The sequence below is a fragment of the Dermochelys coriacea genome, chromosome 1, assembly GCF_009764565.3.
Source record: "Dermochelys coriacea isolate rDerCor1 chromosome 1, rDerCor1.pri.v4, whole genome shotgun sequence".
Taxonomy (NCBI): domain Eukaryota; kingdom Metazoa; phylum Chordata; order Testudines; family Dermochelyidae; genus Dermochelys; species Dermochelys coriacea.
The window spans coordinates 291,711,439-291,734,200 of NC_050068.2; the positions used below are offsets into that span (position 1 = coordinate 291,711,439).

General features: G+C 40.1%; 1 protein-coding gene across 9 annotated transcripts; it reads right to left on the reverse strand.

Annotated features, from left to right (window-relative positions):
- Window positions 1–818: 818 nt before the first annotated feature.
- Window positions 819–21,432, reverse strand: RXYLT1 (ribitol xylosyltransferase 1). 9 transcript variants are annotated; one of them, XM_043494050.1, is made up of 7 exons: window positions 20,539–20,741; window positions 18,814–18,984; window positions 17,443–17,605; window positions 12,260–12,574; window positions 8,464–8,634; window positions 3,861–4,024; window positions 819–2,523 (listed from the first exon to the last, which is right to left on the reverse strand). In XM_043494050.1, the coding sequence occupies exons 1-7, from the start codon at window positions 20,684–20,686 to the stop codon at window positions 2,504–2,506; spliced, it is 1,152 nt and encodes a 383-aa protein (XP_043349985.1). In that variant the 5' UTR covers window positions 20,687–20,741; the 3' UTR covers window positions 819–2,503. The 9 variants fall into 9 exon arrangements, with proteins under 9 accessions (XP_043349985.1, XP_043349988.1, XP_043349991.1 ...); XM_043494053.1 differs by lacking the exon at window positions 20,539–20,741 and adding an exon at window positions 21,410–21,432 and having other exon boundaries at window positions 819–4,024; XM_043494056.1 differs by having other exon boundaries at window positions 819–4,024.
- Between the last annotated feature and the right edge of the window lie 1,330 nt (window positions 21,433–22,762).

Here is a 22,762-nt window from a genome sequence, read left to right on the forward strand (position 1 = left end):
TTTATTTGATTCATCCTACCCTTTATGTAGCACCCTGTGCACTCACAGCATTATATAAACAACATCTAGATTCCGTTTCAAGCTTATTGGAAAACACCGGTTCCTCCATCTTTCAGAATAGCAATGTCCTTGGAAACAACAGCTGCCTCAGACAGAACTGGAATTGCATTTCTCAAATCTGTTTCAGTAGCATCTCTCCATTGTCAGTCTTTGTGCATACCGAACAAACAAACTGAACCTTCTTCAATAAGCATTTATTTTCCCCACTTCCATACACAATGTCTGGCAATGTTTTTGGAAGCTATAGTGTGTACATTGTTACCCAGCTATTTTGTGTCTACTGAAAATAAATAAGCTTTACCAGGAAATAATTAGATTTTATTTCCATGGGTTTCCCAGGCTATTTTAGTTAGGAATGTAAATAACTAGCAATGGACAGAAACTCCTTCCCCCTTCAGTTTCTCTACTTGCTGCATGGAAAGCTATCTTGATAAAGTAGGTTGCTGGAGAGCCTCCAACTAGAACTCTCTTTCAATATTTCTAAATACATAAAAGGCATGAGACCTTCTTGAAGCAAACTTGACTCATTTTGGCAATTGTGGACACCTTTGCTAAAAGCTGATCCAATTTGCTTTGAAAACAAGATGATCCTTAGGAGGTTCTACTTGTAGACTGCATCCCCCATGTACCAAATAGCCATTTCCTATGAAAAATGGTAGCACTAAAGTTTCCCAAAAAACACTTTTACATACACTCACAATTCTCTCTGGCATCTCATTCTGTGGTTTGTAGGGAAAAAAATTCTAGTAGACTGACTCTGACACAATATAAATTTACTAAGCCACACTGTTCATCACTTTTAATGAGAGGATCTAGGAAAAGCTATTGTGGGGACCATTAAAAACTGAATATCTATTGCAAAATTGCTTTGCTGTGGTATATTCTAAACACAGAAAATATCACAGTCAAGACAATACTATGGTACATATTTTACTATTTAGTTGAACTGGCTCTTGAATTCATGCATGCAATTGATACCATAAGGCATTCTTAGAGACAGAATAGTATTTAGGCAATTGACTAAACTACATACAAAATATGGGAGTATTGAGTGGGGTATAGCGCAGCCCAGACCATATCATTCACTGAAGTGATTACAACAGTGCATTAAATATTTCTTACACAGCAAAATAGTACCAGAGCTCCATGATACTCTCACATACTCAAAGCTCTTTGTATAGACAATATTATACTTGTAAATCCCCTTTAAATGTTGACAACTTAAGCAGATTTTGAGAATGCTCAAAATTGCCACATGAAGGTGCACACTTATGGACTGATAAACTCACAACTTCAGCTGAAGTCAGTGAGAGGTACAGATGCTCAGCCCCACAAAGTTATGCCCCAATATTAAACAGGAATGAAGAGAAGATTCTTTCAAATGGAGGGGAAAATCTGATCGCAGATATGTTTTTTTTCTTAGAAGTGTCTGCATAAGTCAAGGATCAGAAATTCTACACTGAAATATAGTTACACCATTTTTATACAATACATGTTTAACTAGCTTTAGAGCCGTTTCCTTGATAACAAACATAGCAATTAAGTGAAAGATTGCATTTTTCAAAACACACATCTACCATCTTAACCACCAATAACCGAAGCCTGGTTATTTTACAATGGTCATAGTTTATTTACATCTCTTCACAATCAAGTTACTCTGTACCATATAACTTCTAGTTACTGTTATCCTTTGATAGTGCTATGATGTTGGATAACAGCAGCTCACAGACACAAAATCTTTTTTATTTAAAAATATTCTTTGTGAGCTAAGAACCACCATCTACTACTTTTCCTTTGGAAATCTAGTACGCTCTCTTCTTCCTCAATTAAACTTTTCTGTTTTTTATGGAAAGATTAAGTTATAATGTTATAAAGCTTCAGGTCTTCATCAGTTTCACTGGACAGACAAATAACATACTATAAGGATAAATTAGTTTTGTCCGTTTTTATTGGAGCAGATAGCGATCCATAGATCTGCACCTGGAAGAGAAACTCTGCATTCCTGGATATACCCAGGGTCACACAGTAGACAATGTGCTACCTCTTCATCATCATCCTGCCACCTCCTGTGCCCAGACTCTGTGGAGGAAGCTCTGCAGATCCTTGCATGGGGGAAAAGATGAGAATAAGGGACACTGCACACTGTCTCACCCACACATGTGGAGAATCTGACAAGCAGAGAGTGCAACCCTCTCTACAGTAGTAGCACCAAATTAAAAACAAAACCTTTAATGGCCACATGTAGGTGCAATCACAAACAAATGCAGAAATGCAAGAATTGCCTTACTAGAGAAGACTGGTGGTCCACTAAGTCCAGTGTTCTGTCTCTGACAGTGGTTCGAACCAGATGCTTCTGACGAAAGAGCAAGAATATGGGAAGCAGGCTCCTAGATCACGCTGGCACATCTGAACATTTTTACTTCCAGTCCTTTTTTGAATCTTTTTAAACTCTTGGCCTCAAAGCTATACGATAGAAGCACAATTGTGTTTATAATTTTATCTGAACAAGTGGGTCTTGTTTTTGTTGAAAATGTTGCCCATATGCATCTTTACACACTGTACTCGTACTCTGACAACATCATACACAATCACCAAAACATTAACGGGAAAAACTTCCAATAAAAGGTAAACTGTTACTTTTTGGTGGGATGGGGATGGATCAGGAGCTTAGACAAATACTTAAAATATGAGAACGTTCCTTTACAGAAGTGTTTTGGATGAAAAAGATTTAATGATACCATTTATTCCAGGATGGTCTGAGATACTTTAGTATATGGTAGCAAGCTAGTCAAACAAGTGGGGTAGCAGGGAATATTCCATCTATCAATGGCCAGTTTGGGAGAGGAAAGTTCTTTTGATAACTTCACAGAAATGACATTTTTCAATACAATACAATTTCAATACAATCTCCCCCTAAGACACTAGATAAATGGGAGGAGCCCAAATTATTAAATGGCTTCATTTTGTACTTGCCAAAAGTGGGAGGAGGAGGGAAGAGCTCGTTATCTGCAATAGTTTAAAGACTTTATTTTGATATTGTTAAAAGTTCTGTCATTCAAGGCCTGCTTGACCGTAGTTCTCTTTTTCCTCAGTTAATGAAAACGATAATAAAATTTTATTTTAAACTAAGGAAAATGATAGGAGAATTTCAGGAAAGAATGCTAAAGATATAAATATTAGTGTAGTGAAGCCACCACTTATGCTTTTTGGATGATGTATTTGCTGAAATGCTTCCATATCTAGATTAAAACACAGAAGTGATGACTTGCTAAGAATGAGAGATGGTCACTGCAAAAAATAATAATAAAGTTGATGTCATCCATCCAGACTACTATCCTGTAAGACTGCATCCTCTCTGAAAGTAGTTTAGAAAAGAAGGGTGAAACTCAGCCCTGGGATAAGCTGGTGCAACTCTACTGACTTCAAAGAAATTGCACCTGCTCGGGAAGTGGTTCGTTTATTTTTTATTTTTATAGAAAAGCTTACTTGAAGGTCAGTGAAAATTAAACTTTTGATCTATTTTTTATTTTCAAAAGGGGGCAATTAACCTCCTTTATCATTTGGTAAAAATGAATTTTCCAAGATATTAATAAATTTATCTCTCATTTGTGCTTTGAAGTGCCGGTACCATTCTATAAGCTTTTTTCTCCTTTGAATTTTTTCTTGTAAGCTCATATTTTTCTCTTTTTCTAAAACAGCAGGAAGTTCTTCCCAGTTTTTAATAAAGATAAATGGAGCCCCCATGGTCTTTAGTAATTGCAGTGGAGCACTGTGGTATATAGATGAATTTCCACACTTGCCTGGTGTCATTACATCTTCTACAACAGGAACAGAGCCATATGAACAAGCTTCATAAATTCTATAGCATTCTGTATTTACTCCCACTGGGCACAATGTGAGATCACTCTGCAGCAATGCATCTTGATAGATTCTAAAACTTTCATTTGTTTCTTGAGGCTGCCACCTAGAAAAATAAAGAAGTTGACAATTAACATTACTTTTTCCCTCCAAGGGTAGATGTATTACAATGAAAAACAGAGATCAATGTTATAATTTTAGTATCAATAAATGTTGCAGAGCTGAAAGATTTGTAACAACAGATCTGAGAATCAGTAAGGTTTTATGTTTCAACCCACCTATTCCTAAATATTTTTTTTCCAGGTATTTATAGAAAAGTTCACCTGTAAGCTAGAAACTCCATAAGAACAGTTTTCAACTGAGGGCATTAAAAGGAATCATTAATACTTCAAGCACCAACAAAAGAGAACAAACATCTTTTAAAAAATATTTTATACTGGAAGCCCATATCACAATTTACTTCATAAGTTAAACTAGAAGGTTATTAAGTGGCTCAAAAATAGGCATATGGAGACAGAATGCTCTGACAGACTTTTTGAAGCAAGAATAATTTCTCCCCAAAATATTTAAAATCAGCAGGGGGATTTACTGTTCAGAAATGAGAACATTGACAATTGCTGCCTTATCTCTTCAATTTGCTCAGACGGTCCAAGGTACTTTGCGTGACAGCACTCTAGGCCATAGATAAAGCTCTCTCTAGATCAAGGATCTCAAAATCCCGGCCCGCGGGCCATCTGCAGCCCACGGAGGAGAGACCTATGCAACCACGTTGCCGGCTCTGTCTGCTGCAGGCGCCACCCCATGCAGCTCCCATTGGCAGTGGGAGAGGGACAGAGATACCATCACTTGTCGCCGGGCAGAGTCAGCCATGGAGGCAGCATCACTTTTTCCACAATGAATATAACCAGTCAAAATATCGAACACAACTATCTGATGCACCCCTTGCTGCAATCCTGAAGATTTCAACTGCTCAGTCACTGAGGCCAAATATCAACAAACTGACAGAACTGACGCGTTGCCAGGTGTCTGGCAAACACTAAAAACTCTGGCAGGTGAAGAATTGTATAACATTGTATGACAGTTTTATTATTTCTAAGAAATTCAAAATAAAAAAAATACAATGTAAACATTTTCTTTTCTGAACACCATCTTCAGTGAGATTATTGGCCCTCTGGGAGGATTTGAGGACTGGCATTGGCCCTAAGGTAAACTGAGTTTGAGACCCCTGCTCTAGATTCTATAGTAGCCTTTTTCTTAAGTTCTTTTGTCCAAATTTTCAGAAAAAGTGTAAAATTGCCTCTAGTTTTATTAAATCCTTTTAAAATTTATAATAAAGGTTTTTAAACCTTCCATGAGAACAATCGTACAAACTAATTAAGAGCAGAATTAATTTGTTTGGTTTAATCATGATGAGAGTCTACGCACTTAATAGTCAGAAAGACAATCCTGCTACAGTATTGAGATGGTCACACAATACCAAAAGCTTGCATTTACATTTTTTTCCCTCATCTAGACTATGCAGGGAACCACATTTCCCAAGTCAAAACACATTATAAAGATGTTTTGGTGCTTTTGGGCCAGTGACCACATACAGAGCCAAACAAGATTTAGTTCTACTCTGAATCCTTATAATTTATATTCTCTCAGTCCTTGTAATTTACCACCCAATCTTTATAATCTTATTCTATTGGTCTGGCCTCAGGGTTGTTTCTTTTCTTGGCAGTCTGCCTCAGAGTCCTTTTCTCAAGTCCCTCTCTATTTCTATGTTTATTTGCCAGTCTCCTCTTTGGTATAGTCATCTTCTTTTCAGCAGATTTCTCTGCCCGTGCCTTTATTGGTTCTGCCTTCCTTGCAGTCTCAGCTAGAGATAGTTATACATTGCAACTAGGGCTGTCAAGCGATTAAAAAAAATCTATCGCGATTAATCGTGCAATTAATCACACAGTTAAACAATAATAGAATACCACTTATTTAAATATTTTTGGATGTTTTCTACATTTTCAATATATATTGATTTCAATTACAACACAGAATACGAAGTGTACAGTGCTCACTTTGTATTTATTTTTGATTACAAATATTTGCACTGTTAAAAAAGCAAATAGTATTTTACAATTCACCTAATACGAGTACTGTAGTGCAATCTCTTTATCATGAAAGTTGAACTTACAAATTTAAAGTTATGTACAAAAAACCGCATTCAAAAACAAAACAATATAAAATTGTAGAGCCTGAAAGTCCACTCAGTCCTACTTCTTATTCAACCAATCGCTCAGACAAACAAGTTTGTTTACATTTGCTGGAGACAATGCTGTCTGCTTCTTATTTAGGGCGTTTGCATGGCACTGTTGTAGCCAGCGTCACAAGATATTTATGTGCCAGATGCTCTAAAGATTTATATGTCCCTTCATGTTTGAACCACCAGGGTACATGCGTCCATGCGGACCAACACATGTTCATTTTAAGTATCTGAGTCAGATGCCACCAGCAGAAGGTTGATTTTCTTTTTTGGTGGTTCAGGTTCTGTGTTTTCCGCATTGGAGTGTTGCTCTTTTAAGACTACTGAAAGCATGCTCCACAGCTTGTTCCTCTCAGATTTTGGAAGGCACTTCAGATTCTTAAACCTTGGGATAGCTGTAGCTATCTTTAGAAATCTCACATTGGTACCTTCTTTGCATTTTCTGAAATCTTCAGTGAAAGTGTTCTTAAAATGAACAACATGTGCTGGGTCATCATCCAAGGCAGCTGTAACGTGAAATATATGGCGGAATGTGAGTAAAACAGCAGGGGACATACAATTCTCCCCCTAGGAGTTCAGTCAAATTTAATTAACGCATTATTTTTTTAACAAGTGTCATCAGCATGGAAGCATGTTCTCTGGAATGGTGGTCGAAGCATGAAGGAACATACGAATGTTTAGCATCTCTCTCATGTAAATACTTTGCAATGCCAGCTACAAAAGTGCCATGCAAATGCCTGTTCTCACTTTCTGGTGACATTTGTAAATAAGAAGAGGGCAGCATTATCTCTTGTAAATGTAAACAAACTTGTCTGTCTTCGTGATTGGCTGAACAAGAAGTAGGACTGAATGGACTTGTAAGCTCTGAAGTTTTACATTGTTTTGTTTTTGAGGGGTTATGTAACAAAAAACCCCTACATTTGTAAATTGCACTCCCACAACAAAGATTGCACTACAATACTTGAATGAGGTGAATTGAAAAATACTATTTCTTTTATCATTTTTAGTGCAAATATTTGCAATAAAAATAATATACACTTTGATTTCAGTTACAACAACACAGACTACAATATATATGAAAATGTAGGAAAAAATCCAAAATATTTAATAAATTAAATTGGTATTCTATTGTTTAACAGTGCAATTAAAACTGCGATTAATCTCGACTAATTTTTTAATCGCATGAGTTAACTGCCATGAATTGACAGTCCTAATTGCAACTTTCAAGACTTCTTCCTAGTTTTATATCTTCCACCTTTTTAATAAATTAACCCATCTTAAAAATAGATTATTCATACACTGAATATGGAAAACTGAAAACAATCAAAATATAAATTTTTCACATAAAAATCCTCTTAGTATTATTTATATTTTAAATGGAGTAAGTATTTCATTAAGGATGACAGAACTGGCACCTTAATCTACAGTCCTATTTAAACCCTGAAAATCTCTGTGTATCCTTTTTGTAAACCTATATGGCTTATATATGTTAATTCTAAAATGGCCTGTATGTTTAATTCTAAAATCTGAAATTCTAAAAAGAAAACAATTATTTTTGAGATGGTATCAAGTGATCAACGTAATCCCTCAATTGTTTACAAAACTAGAAGCACCTCAACAACCATATCACTCCTTCCAGCAGTCCACACTTTCTCCTCTTAGAAACTGTACGAAACTTTATTATAAGTTTAAATAATCGAAGAAAGACTATTCAAATTTTTTAAAAGCATCTCCTCCTTTTTAAGGGAATACCTATCTAATCCTGCCAAGGTTTCAGGTAGAAGTTGTTAAAAGCAAATTAAAAGTACAATTAGAACCCATTTCAGTTAGTCAGAAGATCCGTTCTACGTCCCAAAGACAGAGAATGAACTACATTGTTTAGCTGAAGCCAGAATCTTTATACGTGGTTGGTGACGTAAAGTTCTGGTTTCATGTCCCCCTCTTCTGGTACGTGGATAATAGCCACAGGATGTATGACACAAATTTTGAATACCCAGTACCCCTTCAACCAAAACCAGGTATGTGTGAGAGAAAACAGCACTGGCTGTGTTATGTTAGCTATTTCTTTCAAAGTATTTCAAGTCACAACCACAATGGAAAAGTACTGCAGCACACAAGGGGTTAAGGCATCCAAGATCTGTATGAAAATCTCAGCTCAGCAAGGTTTTAAGTTTGACCATTGTCATTATTTATACTATTTTATTTATAACATATTTTAAAAGGGATGACAGCAATGATCTAGGCAAGGGGCTTTGAATAATTCAGCTAGCAAACTATACATTTACAAAGTAAATCATAGCTCTTACTGTTCTCTGGCTGCAATCCAACAGAGTTTATCAAGCCCGTCTTGTTTCAAAACTTCCATTAGGTTCTCCCTAGATGAATTTTTATACACAGTTCCTAAAAAATTACATAGATATGATCTTGGAGAACGTAGCATTGACCAGTTGGGCTCTACCATGGGGAAATTCCTATATCTGTAACAACAATGCAAACATTAGATGAAAATATTTTCATGACAAAGGAAAAAGATGGATCTTTGCACCACTTCATGTTTATGTAGCAGATTTTAAGAACTGAAATAGCTTTGTAATCAGTTCCAATATTTAAACTACTGACTGAATTAAAAAAAACAAAGATAGCCAAATACTGATGTATAATATTTATCATTATCCCTTTGTTTTTTTTCTGATTCACACCCTAGAAGATCCCTAACTTCTTTTTGACAGCACCAAGTGGAATTATGTGAACATGCTACATTATCCTCATCTAAAAACATTCTGTTTCAATAGCAGCTGTTCTCAATACTGCCACTTATTTTGGCTGAAGTTGCTGGGTTAGTGGTTCCCTTGGAGTTGACGTCTCAGTTATTTGAATCAGCAGAAAGTGTATGCTGTAAAAACAATGCCATTGGTATACTCCCAAATGAAAACTCAACTCTGTCCCTAAAATCTGTGCATCTTCATCAATTTAATCTTTGAATTGAACTTAAAGTCACTGATTTTAGTCATAACAGCACCAATGGTTCAGCTAAAGAGCTGGCACAGTCATCTTCATTATGTAGAGCTAATTTACCACACTTTTGTCTGTTTGTGTTAAATTGTATGTCCCTCTTACAGCTGTCACATTCTCAAAATTAGCTATGATTTTCTTTCTAACTGTTATTTTTAGAGAGTGGGGTCAATAATACTGCTAGTTTCTCTTCTATTTCTATATACTTTCTACATTATTACATTAAGGAAACAATTTGGAAAAAAACACACATTGATCACAAAATTTTCCTAGTTTCAAAACAAGCCTTTAGTCTTACTCCTGGGAGAATTCTGTGCCACTGTGCATGCGCAGAATTCACGTCCCCTGCAGATTTTTTTGCTCCCCCAGAGAAAATTGACTCTGATGTGGGAAGCAAAGGGAAGCCACAAGAACAGTCATGTAGCCTCCCCAGAGATATGTTTTGGGTGTCCAGGTCAGCCAGCAAAGAGTTAAATCATGGGGCAGAGGATGGGACTGGGAAGACCCGGCTGGTGGATCCTACCCTGCACCGGGCTCAACTGCAAGTCCCGGCTGGGCTGGGGAGGACGGGACTTCCTCTTCCCCTGCACAGCATCAAGGACCTGGTCAGACCCACCCCCAGATTTCTCCACAGGCTGCAGGAAGCTCTGCTCCTGCGCCCCCCTACTTCCTGCACCCATCGCTTCTCAACTGCAGGGAAAGGGATCACTGAACAGGGAGCTGCTCCCGCATCTGCCCAGCCCCCATGCATCCAGACCCCCTCATACTCAGACCCTCCTGCCAAGTCTCACCCCCCAACACACACACTCAGAACCCCCCTGCCAAACCCCACTCTCCCTGCATCTGGACCACCCCGATGAGCCATCCCACTCGGATCCCCACCCACCAAGCCCCAACCAGCTGCACCTGGTCCCCATCCCACTGAGCCCCACTCCCCCAGCATCTGGACTCCACCTCTGGGCCCTCCCACACCAAGACCCCTCTGCCGAGCTCTATCCCTCCCGATCCAGCTCCCCCTTCCCCCACTGAGCCCCAAACTCCTTTACCTGCCCCTCCCAGAGTCCCATTACTGTTGCATCCATAACCCCCCAACAAGACACTATGCATTCAGATCCCCCCACACCTGGATCCCCAACTGAGCAGCCTGCACCCAGATTGACCCAAACGGAACCCTCTCAACCCACACCTTGATCCCCCCCACACTGAACCCCTCCACACTTGGATCCTGCCAGCTCATACCTGGTGCACCTGACATGGAGGGGCAGGGCTGTGGGGTGTTTCTGGGGCAGGCCCAGTCCTTGTTCTGTGTCAGGGTTGGATGCAGCCTCACCACTGAGTCCATGTCCCAGGGGAGAGCTGCAGAGTGATCTCCCAGTTCCGTTCAGCCAGTGGCCTCTGTTCCCCAATGCCATGCTGGAGCCTCCACATTTATTTGACAAATGAAATTTGCAGAATTTTAAAATATTGTGTGCAGAATTTTTAAATTTTTTGGCGCACAATGCCCTCAGGAGTACTTTAGTCCATCCTCACTTTCCTTGGCTTCTCCACTGCCTTTGGTACTGCTGATCATACGTGCCCCTTCTGAACATCTTATTCCCCACTCCCACCCAGGGCTGTCATGATTCTGTCCTTTCCTAGTTCCCCTGCTATTTCTTTGGACAGTAATCCAGCACTTTTTTCAGAGGTTCTCTCTCTTCCTTGCCCTTGTTTCTCTCTGTAGGTTTCCTACCAGACTTTGTACTTGTTTCTTTCCACTTCTCTCTGTCACTCTCACCCACTCTTCATTTGAATAATTGCATCCATTTACATGGCTTTAACTTCCACTTTTACATCAATGACCGTAAATCTACCTTTCAACTTCTGACCTCTCCCTCTTTTTCTCACCCCTCACCCCCGCAGTCCTGTATCCCAACCTACCTGTAGGGCATTTCCTTCTAGTTGTTTCATTGTCATCTTAACATGTTCAAAATTGAATACATCTTTCCTTACAAACACTGGTTCTTTGCCACTGCAGAGACTCCATGTTTACTTTCTGTCAATGGCATCCTGAGCAAATTTCCTTTGGTTACAATAAAACATGTTTTCTAATGGCCAGCATTTCAAATTCAACATGGATCTAAAAATGAAGCTTTCTGGCTTGCATTATCACTATTGATAATAGAGATTCTGCAGTTTGAATAGTTCTGTTAAGACAGGAATAAGACCAGAAAGAATGAAGATAACTCTCCCATAACTGTATCTACTCTACAACACTAACAGGATTAAAATGTAGTCTTGCAATAAGTTTTTATATCTTACTAGCTCCCAGAATTTACCAATTACAAAAATGCAAGGGGTATCAAATCCCAGTTTACTAGCCAAAAGAGAAAGAAACACCACCTCTAATGTACCCCCGGGGAGGGGGGGAAGCACAATCAATACGTCCAAACTGGATTCTCTTATTAAGCCCCAGGCCTCTTACTGAAGTGCCTCCAACTCTTTCCTGCAGCAGAGCTTTCCATAGACTGACTTCTCTCTGGAAAATCTCTCCTTTTTATCCTGGAAAAGGGTCCCAGCCTGCGCTCATTTTAAAAGAGAGAGCAATCCATCACACTTACTTTTTGCCACTAAAATTCTAGTCTATGCTAGTCGGGTTCTTATTATGTGTTTAGAGTGCCTTTCAGAATGAAAAAACATACAAAGATGACTTATATCGGCATATTAACATTTCTTCGCTAGTCGTCCCCCAAACCAACTGTGGAAAGCTATATTGTTTGTAATGTTGTTTAATCCTTATGTAAATGTTAATAGTTGGTAATGTCAGCAGATATGGCAAATATGACTGTGAACAGTCACAAGAAGCAAATTGAACACACTCACTTTTAAAAACATAACTGCACTTTAACTTCCGAATTACCTTTTTCCTTTAAAATTTCTGAAGCTTGACCAAAGTCAAGTTAACAGTTTTAGACAGCAGAAATGATATAAAATGTTTTATATATAAAATGTTTCAGATATAATGTTACAGATATAACTGCTAAAAACAATAGGCATGTACAGTTCATGCATAACTGATTCCTTAAGTGTAATTTGTTTATGTTTAACACTTACGTAGCTACTCCTAAAGGCCACTGGAAAATATCTTCTTCGTTTACCCAGGTACAGTCATATACTACAAAAAGTAGTTCCACAAATCCTCCGTGTCTTCTCAGGTATGGGTGAATCCATTCATTGTTACACTGTTCACTTCCAAGCAGCACAATGGCAACATGCCTCAGCTGGCGAGTTTGTATTAAAGTTTGTGCATAATTCAGCCACTGAGTGGCGTAAGTGATCTTTGCTTCCTCTCTTCCATTCAGAACTAGAACCACATTTTCAGCTTCTACTGAAAAGTATCCCGGGACTACGGCTGGACCAGTGATGAAACTGTGAATAATAAAACACAAGCACTTTACATCTTCTGAGATATGTTACCAACTTTTATGCATATTCTGTTTACTGCATTGTAAACTATCTGCCTGCAGAGTTTAGAGGTTTTGTTTCTTCATTAAAACAGACATTATGTACTGCAAAGTATCTCTGCTATTGTGACAAATTTCAGATGTACAGAGTCTAAAACTACAATTTAAAAACTTTATTAAAGCTCACATTGGCCATTTACCTGAACAATAAAGAGATTCAAAATTAATTGCAAACACAGTATATTGCAGGGATGTCAGAACCTTCACTATATTCAAATACTGAAAAGTCTTGAAAATCTGGATGAATCCATTGAAACTAGACAGAATTCCTAGAATAATTAGTTAGGGTATGCTTTGCCATCTGTGAAATGGATCAAACTTTTTTTCTTTTCAAAAAGAACAGAATACAAAATACCACCATAGGGACTGAAAACCTTCAGTTTCATGTGAGAAATGAGAAATCTGTAATACTGTATTATGACAGACACTACTATGAAAGGAAGGATGGTCCAGTGATTAGGTCACTAGCTTGGGACTCAGGAGACCAGTGTTCAATTCTCTGCTCTATCACAGATCTCCTATGTGACCTTCATCTCTGTGCTTCAATTCCCTACCTGTAAAATGGGCATAATAGCACTTTTCTAATGGGAAGGGGGATTGTGAAGATACATACATTAATTCATTTTGAGGTACTCAGTTACTACAGTAATGGGGATCATTACAGTGCCTAAACAGATACTGCACTTCACCTTCGTTTAACCATCCAAAGGCCTGACCTTGCAAACACCTATGCATGTATGTAGTCTTATTGAAGTAAATGGACAACACACATATGTGAAGTTAAACATGTCCATAAATACTTGGGTTCTGATCTTGCAAACAATCCAGGAAGCAAGTTGGAGTTCATGTTCTAAAAATTCCCAGAGCGTAACTTAGAACTGGGAAGGTGTGTTATTCTTAAAGTCAAATCTGACTAAGTGTGTTTTTTTTTTAATTTACATTTGAAAAGTTCTAAGGAGGTTAAATTATTCCTCTGAAAATTTTTGGGGTAGATATATCATATCCTGTTATGCCACCATATTCTGCATCAGTGAGAACAAAGAAATACCCTGAGTTTATTTACCTGCCCATTTTAACTGGTACTTTGGCAATTATGTCTTTAGAGTTAATATTTTTAAAAAATACCCATATAAAAAGGTCTCAGTGTCCCACCAATAATTTATAATAGCGCACACACTCCCAGCAGCCTACAGACTATAATAATAATAATACATAAATAAACTCCATGAGCCCGCAACATTAAATAGTCAAATACAGATAAAAATTTATTTCAGTCAGCCAGTAAATAAAAAGGAAAAAACCACGGTATTTCCACATCACACCCAAGAACATACCCTCATCCTTCCCCACAAAATCCTATCAAACATGCGGATTTTGTATTGTGACTGGAAGTCATCAAGTTTGGGCTATTTCGGATTAAGGAAAAACAGACTAATCATAGATAGAAGAAGAGAATTCACATTTTTATACTTGATGCAATAGGTTATAACTAACCTATTCCAATTTTTGATTTTTGCTGTATTGGTACTTTCACTTTTTAACTCTGTATTTTGGAAGTATCTGAATAGGTTTTGCTTAAAACTGAGACTTGGCAAACTCTTCTCCTCTGAAGAAGTTAGGATAATCTGGCTGCACCCAGAAGACAGCCTATTTAAATGCCAGTAAAGAAGTCCTTTCTCCCAATGAGATAGATATTAAGAAACTATGTAAATTTGTTAAGAATTATTCACCTGAAACTGAAGATAATTTAAAGAAGAAAATGTTTTTAACCAGTCAAGATTCTAAAAACCCATCCATAAGCGTAGCAAAATATTTCTTATCACTAGTTAAAGCCAAGGCTTGACAAATCTTCTCTTGTCCACACCAAATAGGAAACTTTTCTGGGAGACTGACATCAGTTTATATAGATTCTAAGGTTTGGTTTTTTAAAAAGATTCTATTCATGAAAAGAACCTTCCAAACTTCCATTCCATTCAAAGATAAAAGGATGCACCGCTGTCTGCCTGAGTCTGCAGATGGACAGCTCCTGTACTGCTACTCAGAGCTTTCCCAAGGTTCATAAGCATCACTCAGAGGGCATTCAGCCACTTGCAGGATCAGGCTCTAAATGCACACTTTGTACTGAAGAGTTCTCTTTCCTTAAGAATCATAAAAAAGCCATTCTGAGCATTAAAAGGCTTAAACTAACCACTATTATTACACTACTGAAAAGCACTAAGGGTCAACCTTTGTAAACTGACTATTCTAAACAAAGTGCTATAGTAGGTTAGACAAGTCAAACTTAAATAAGGTGTAATTTAAAAAAACCAAAAAAATCTTATGATACTACTTGGAAGGATGGCATTTTATGATTCACAATGAATCCATTTACACTGAACTTGCTATTTCTGGCAATTCTATAGATTGGGTTAAAGCAAAGTACAACTACAGCAGGAACACACAAATTCTAAAGAGAACCTTACTTTAAAAATATTTGTGAAAAACAGCAAGAGTATCTCAAACCAAGTTCACTAATTTTATAATAAAAAGATGCTGTAAAAGAGCAAAAATACTCACTTCCATGAAAACACCATTAGCTTGATGTTCTATTTTATGTGTATGTTAGGGATAGTTTAACAAATTTTAAACACTGATGTGCCAGAAGAAGAGCGCTGTTACATTTTACTATACAAAACTTGACATATTGCCTTTATTATATTCAGCAGTAATGCAAGGGACAGCTTGTATCCTGCAAGACATTGGCTTCAGCAGTCAGCATGATGCCTGAAGCCTATGAACTTTGGCACAGATAAATGGCCCAACAGTAACCACTATATTTTGGGGAACTGGAAGTAGAACGCAAGGGAGAATTTTGTCCAGAATGACATCAGCCAACCACAGAAATGCGCTAACACCAGCTTTTGGAAAGTTTTGGAAAGAATATCCAGTCATAAGAGTGCCATACCAATTAACTGATGTATAGGATAATGAGTTCAAATCATTAATATATTAACCTATAGAAGAAGGGCACCTCAACATTAGTAGTCTGAGGAAATACAAATAAGGAAGAGGGGAAATACCCCTATTGAATATGCATTACACATAGGGTTGTCAGTGTAATGTATTGTAAAAGTTGCATCCCAGCCTGTGGGGAATAGGAGAGAGAGATGTATCCCTTGGGAAGTGCCAGAATGATGGCCACTGGTGAAGATGAGGAAAGTGGTGGCTAACATTTCAGGTTGTTCTGCAAGAGATGGTGTGAATATGGATGTGCAGATGTACTTTCTGTATTATTTCTATCTACCTGACTGAGCTGGAGTGTTTGTGACTGTGCATTTTTAAAATAGCCAACTGCAAAGTCAAACATTTAGGAACAAAGAATGTACATCACACTTACAAGATAAAGGAGCTGTATTTTGGAAAGCAGTGACTCTGAAAGTGACCTAAAAAGGTCATGATGGTCAACTTAACATGAACTCTGGGGGCTAAAAGGGCAAAAATGATCCTTGGGTGGATAAGCCAGGGAATATTAAGTAGAGGCAAGGAAGTGATATCATCACCACATTTAGCATTAGTGAGACCATTTTTGGAACACTGTATCCAGTTCTGGTGCCCACCTTTAAAGGGTTCAGAAAAGAGCAACAAGAGTTATTCAGGATCTGGAAAAACTGCCTTACAGCGTGAGACTATTTAGATATCAATCTATTTAGTTTAACCAAGAGAAGATTAAGAAGTTACTTAATCAAAGTCTTTGAGTATCTAGATGGGAAGAGATTTTTGATAGCAAGAGCTGGAAGCTGATGCTAGACAAATTCAGATTAGAAATAAGACATATTTTTTAAAAGTGAGGATGATTAAACACTGGAACAACTTATTTAGGGACATGGTGTATTTGTCTTCACTTAGACTGGATATCTCTGTGAAATATATGCTTTTGCTCAGTTATGGACTTGATGTAGAAATTAGAGGGTGAGGTTATATGACCTATGTTATAGGGGAGATCAAACTTTATCATCATAATGGTTCTTTCTGGCCTTAATACCTATGAAATTATTAAATTCACTTCTACAAAGATGACTAGTGTAAAATTAGACCTGGTGAATTTCTCTTGTGGATCATCAGGTGTTTATTTCAACCTATATATATGATTTTATTTTAAAAAGTGACATGGTCATATTCTGTAACGACAAAAACCCCAAAACTTTTCTAAACTGATGAATATCATCCTGTGAGACTGTACCTCAGATCAAAGAGTCCATGCAAGGCCCTGAACATCACTTAAGCTCTTACGTGGAGGTTTAAGTGGTGCACAGGTCCTTGTGCAGATGAATAAAGTTGTAGAGACTACAACTGTAATCTGTACGTGGGAAGAGTGGCCACAGAAGAGAGTGAATTCCAACCTTGCCAGCTTACTGAGTTCTTTGTACAAAGCCTACTCCTTCTGACTTTAAGCAGTGATGGACAATAGGATTGTTCTTGTAATTTCTAGAAATTACATTTTAAATTAAACATCAAACTGTCATACAGAACATATTTAACACAAGGTCCGAAATTAAGAATGGCAATAAATATGTTCATGGTTGGTCAGACTGAATTACCAAAACAAGCATTATTGTTATACCATTTACCTTTATAATAAAAGGTAATTTATTACCATTTATTAAAATATTTACAGTTGTTGGAGTGGAAGGGATAAAATATACAACTGGACACCTTTTCCTACAGTGTTTCGGTTTTCAACACAGAGACTGCTAAAGTCAACATAAGAGAAGGTCATTGTCATGCAACTGGTACCTGAAATGTGTTTTTCCTCCCTTTATGGTTCCTTCTCTCCACTGAGCAGGCACATCAGCAGGTTCAAGCAGACCTTCAAGAATATGTTGCCAGAGGTAAAGACCTACATAAAATAATGAAGAGCTGCTGGAGTACTTGGTGCATACATGGCATCTCTTGTCTACTGTAAAAATCATACCAAAAGGAATTTTTCAGGAATTGTGTGGCAATGATGGTGAGGGTGGGTGTCAAATTTTCCTATTTAACATGGACTGGTTGCTCCACCCCCCCAAAAATAAACAAACCCATCCCCACTCTTTGGAATTAGAAAGGGAGGATTTTCTACATCAGGCCAACATTTGGGCAGTTATTTTTTAAATCGTAGACACAGTGTCCTGTTAACTGCTGGACAGGAAAACAAAAAAAGGACTGTGTAAATATCGTATTTGTTAAAATGTTAAGCATTATCAGCCTTAAGACAAGTACATTTGTCACAAGATGACTGGCTCCTTTAAGAAGCAAGGGGGTCCAGAGCACCTGGACTGACTACCTGCTGCCCAATTGGGCTTAAGGACCCTATAAAGGACCCATCTGGACCCTATAAAGGCGGACACAGCTGGCTGGGGGGTGCTGGGGGGGGACTAAGCCCACACGACACACTCCATAGCAGCTCCCCATTCCAGGTTTTGTGAGATGGCACATGGAGCCACAGCTCTACTCAGGTCCTACCAGCCCATGCAGCCCTCACCCAGCCTTGTGGGACAGGAGCCACCGCTGAAGGATGAGCAGGGGCAGGCTCACTTTCCAACTCTCCCCACTATCCTGGCCTCCCCTCTGCACTGGGTAGAGATTAGGGTTGCAGTACTAGGGCAGAAGGTAGTGTATATATGTAATGATGGGTCACAAAAGAAAAGACAATGTCGTTGGTGAGTAGTCTTAGTAGAAAGTTTGGGAAGGGAACCAATCTGCACAACCCACATAGTGTTTCCTTTTCTCAACTTCTGATCTAGAAGTCAGCATGAAAAAGTATTGACTAGGACTCTTCAGGTTTTTGTATCACACTATGTGCTCTGGAATGAACAATGCAACAGTACACAATTTGCTTGGGATAATCCAACAAAGAGAGTTCCTGACAGCAGTATAGGATAAGAAAATGATCAAAGTATGCCAAAGAACTGAAGTTTGTTTTTCTTGTGTTGTTTATACAGTTCTGAATAATAAATACTTATCACTTATACCAGGCTTTCCATCCATAGACAGCACAGTACTTTAAACAGGTAAGCAAACACAGTTATACTCACCTTTACAGAAAGGAAAAGGGAGACACAGAAAGGTTAAGGGACTTGCCAAGGTCACTTAGCAGTATTAAACATATTAATCACAAATGCTTACCAATGGCTGCTTTACCCCAGATCTGCACTTTAAGGTCTGTTTGTTCTTGCTGGGATTTCATATTTTTTAACATTTGAAGGTTAGTTTCATATCTCTGCTGTGAAGCAATCTGCTCATTTTTTTCATCTCCTTCCCAAGGATTCCATTCTTCATTTCCCAAAGAAGAGTGTTCTGTGTTTAAAAGACACACATTTTGCATTAAGAACCTCAAGTCTACAAGTCTACTCCTAATTGTTACAGAAATAACAGGTCTCTTTTTAATAGATGTTTTCTAAGGTACTGTCAACAGCAAGACTATTTTCAAAACACATTTATGCCCAACCATGGCTACAGCATAGCTTGCATCTATGCTCATAGGGCTAGTCTACAGTGACAAAAATTAGACTTCTAATTCCCCACTGGTAGCAATAGTGGAAGCTTTAGTGTAGACAGGGCTCAGGTCTGCCTACGCAGTATTGGGGCCTACGTTTGTACAGCTCTGCTGGGTATCTACGATGCTACCACAATAAATAGTGAATTTTTTACTCCAGGGCATGAGGAATTTTCTTTGTGGAAGTTCCTGTAAGCAACTCCTGCAATGAAAGATTGAAGAGGGGGTGGGGAGAGGGAAGAGAGACAGAGAGAGCAAGCAGGGGACACAAAACAACCAAGACAGACCTGTATTTTACATGTTATAGAAACTATATTCAAGACTCAGGAAATATGCATTTTCCACCCAGGTGACTGATGGGGATAAAGTTTCGTCTCACTGATGACAAAATACAAAAAATCTGTCACCAAAGTTAGGAGAGTGACTAGCTTCAGAAGCCAGAACACTAAAAAGGCCTGTATTTAATCATCTGAATTGATGGCTAGATTAAGAACGACTGTTACGACAGTAAAATCTCACATATTCAAAACAAATTGGCCCTAAAGGGAGAAAATTTCAGAACAAACCAGCACCATGGATCATGTACCTGCCATCAAAGACGTGGACCTTGTCAACAAAAGCTTCATTGTGCTGCAGGCATTACTGACATTTACTGCTGAAGAGCTAATTCTTCCAAGCGTAGATATAAACATACACCGATTTTTGAGCAGGGGCCTCTCACTAGCAATTGAAACATGGGGCAGGTGCCTCACTCATTATGAGCGGCTACTAGCTAGGGTGACCAGACAGCAAATGTGAAAAATCGGGACAGGAGGTGGTGGTGGGGGGGGGGGGGGGGGTAATAGGAGCCTATATAAGAAAGGCCCAAAAATCAAGAGTGTCCCTATAAAATCGGGACATCTGGTCACCCTACTACTAGCTAACCCTCATCAACCCAAAAGGAAAAGGAGGACTTGTGGCACCTTAGAGACTAACAAATTTATTAGAGCATAAGCTTTCGTGAGCTACAAGGCTTAGCTTAGCTGGCTGCCCACTTCTCCAGCTTGCTACATAAGCGGCACCTCTTGCCGCGGCCCGGTGGGAGCAAAGCTTCTCCTCAACCCCTTTGCATCAAAGCCCAATCGCCAGGAGCCTCCCTGGGGCTTGCCCCGCACTGGGCATTAGCAGCCCGGCTACCAGCGTCTCCGGGCGCTAGGCCCGGCACTCGGGGGTATTTCACAGGACAGGAGCCGAAGGGGCCGGAAGGGACCGCAGCGTCCCCTCACACCGCCCCTTGCTGGATAGCAGCAGCGGGCGCCCAGCGCGGCCCCACGCGTGACAGCGCAGCCGCCGGCCGGGCCCCCGCGCCGCGTTACCTCTGGCGAGCCGCTGCGGCTGCCGGGGGCCGCCCCGGGAGGCGGGCGGGCGCCGCGGCCGCAGGAAGACGCTGTAGGCGGCGTAGAGGGAGAAGAGCAAGTAGGCGGCCAGCAGCGCGGAGCAGAGCCGCTTCCGCGTGGCCCGCATCCTGCTGCAGGCCGCGCGCCGGGCTGGGCTGGCCAGGGCCCGCCCCGTCACGCCACGCGCCAGCCGGCGGCGGCGGCCCCCGCCTGCCTTGGGGCGGGCGGAGAAGGGTAGCGCCGGGCCGGAATTGGTCCAGCCAGATGCGGGGACTCTCCACCCCACTGCCGCGGCCCCCCCAAAACCCGGGCCCGGCGCTTGGGGCCCGCCCCTTCCCCCCAACAAAGGACAAGCTCCTGCTGCACAAAGCAACCGCAGGAGCCTCCCGGCTCAAGAGCCAGATCCCGGGCTCTTAGCTGCTTTGGGCCCATTTGAATTGTACGACGCAGAAAGCAAGGGGAGCCACTCCTGCTTGCCTGGGAAAGTCTGACACCGCCTGGTGCAAAATCCCTGGAAAAAGAAATCTGAATCATGGTACCTGGAGCTTGATATATTCTGGCCCCAACCACCACCATCTACAGTGTAAGTAGAGGAAAAAAAGAAAATGTAGCAGCTCCTAGAGCACCAAAACATCCAGACCCTGTTACAAATTGGTCTATTCCGCTGTATCCAGCCTAATTAAAAGAAAAAAAATATTCTCGTCACGCAAATCAAGGCAACTAATAGAAAATAAGTCTAGTTGCTCCAATTCCACTGCAAAAAATTCAGGCATCCCAAGCCTACAAGTTTTTGACCTCTAGACCCCAAATGGTATTGTCAAAATACATCATGATGGATTGCTGATCCTACTTGGTCAGAAAAATCCAGGCTCCTGGCAGATGGACAGACCACTCTCCCCCAAAGTCCTGCCCTGCTTTTCTGCCCTCTCTTGCTAAATATCCCTCAGCTGTTTTCCCTCAAGCAGTCCCCTGCCTTAGTGCGTCTGCACCCTTTATCCATTATGAATATTATTTGTATTACAGTAGTATTGCCTACAGACCCCATTGTGTTCTGTGTGTCCATACTCATAGCAAGTGATGGTCTCTACCTAAAGAGTTTACACTCTAAGTAAACAGGACAGCTTAAGGATGGGAGGGAAAACAGAGGCAGAAAAAAGGGAAGAAATGTACCCACGGTCGCAGAACAGGTCAATAGCTAAATTGAGAATAGAAACCAAATCTCCTGGTGTCCAGTCTCATATCCTAGCCCCGGTCTCTACCATGTGCATCTAAGGGCACTGCCCTGTCCTCTTCTCCCACTACCTCTATACGGTACCAATAGCAATGGGAAGAAACAGGTAGTAGGCTCCCTGCAGGCTGTAGGGGAAAGAAGTTGTGGCTGAGACATAGATTGTTAGGAGGATTCGCAAAAAGAAAAGGAGTACTTGTGGCACCTTAGAGACTAACAAATTTATTTGAGCATAAGCTTTCGTGAGCTACGGATCACCCAATATTCACTCGATGAAGTGAGCTGTAGCTCACGAAAGCTTATGCTCAAATAAATTTGTTAGTCTCTAAGGTGCAACAAGTATTCCTTTTCTTTTTGCGAATACAGACTAACATGGCTACTACTCTGAAACCTGTCATTATGCTTAGGAGGATTGTAAATTAAGCCAATAAGACCCAGCCATTGGGCAGGAAAGGGAGTTAAGGCCAGACACGGGGCATGAGGCAGCTCCAAACTACCCCAACTCCAGGTGAAGCAAGGAAATAAATTCATAATCACGCCCCTGTCCCACGCAGTGATTATTCACTTAGTTTTATTTGTTCCCTTGGTTCACCTGGGGATGGGGTGGATGGAGCTCCCTCTGCTGCCTGAAACCTCTGGCTTGTTTCTTGCTCAGTTCCCTGCCCCAATGGCTCTTTCCCACATACACAAGCACAACAATGAGCAGAAGTACTGAAGGAGCCTCTTGCGGGGAGGCCAGCCCAGAGCTGCCAACAACCGCCTCTGGTGAAACATCAGTACAGCAGAATTCATGAACTGAGAACAGGTCTCAGCAGTATCATGAAATTGTGATAAATTTACAGAGACGGATGGCAACTCTGAATGCAAAATAAATGGACTCACTTTACATAAAAAGTTTGTGTGAGGGGTCCTTGAGCATCCGCACCATCAGTCTCCACTTCTGCAGCAGAAAATCTCCTTGTTCATTTAAATGCT

Excerpts from the sequence above, each read along its gene's own strand:
- RXYLT1 (XM_043494056.1), bottom strand. The coding sequence starts at position 20,686 with ATGCGGGCCACGCGGAAGCGGCTCTGCTCCGCGCTGCTGGCCGCCTAC. Across the intron at positions 18,985-20,538 it reads GCCGCAGCGGCTCGCCAGAG|AACACTCTTCTTTGGGAAAT; the intron begins GTAACGCGGCGC and ends TTTTAAACACAG. Across the intron at positions 17,606-18,813 it reads CTGGGGTAAAGCAGCCATTG|TAGACAAGAGATGCCATGTA; the intron begins GTAAGCATTTGT and ends TGATTTTTACAG.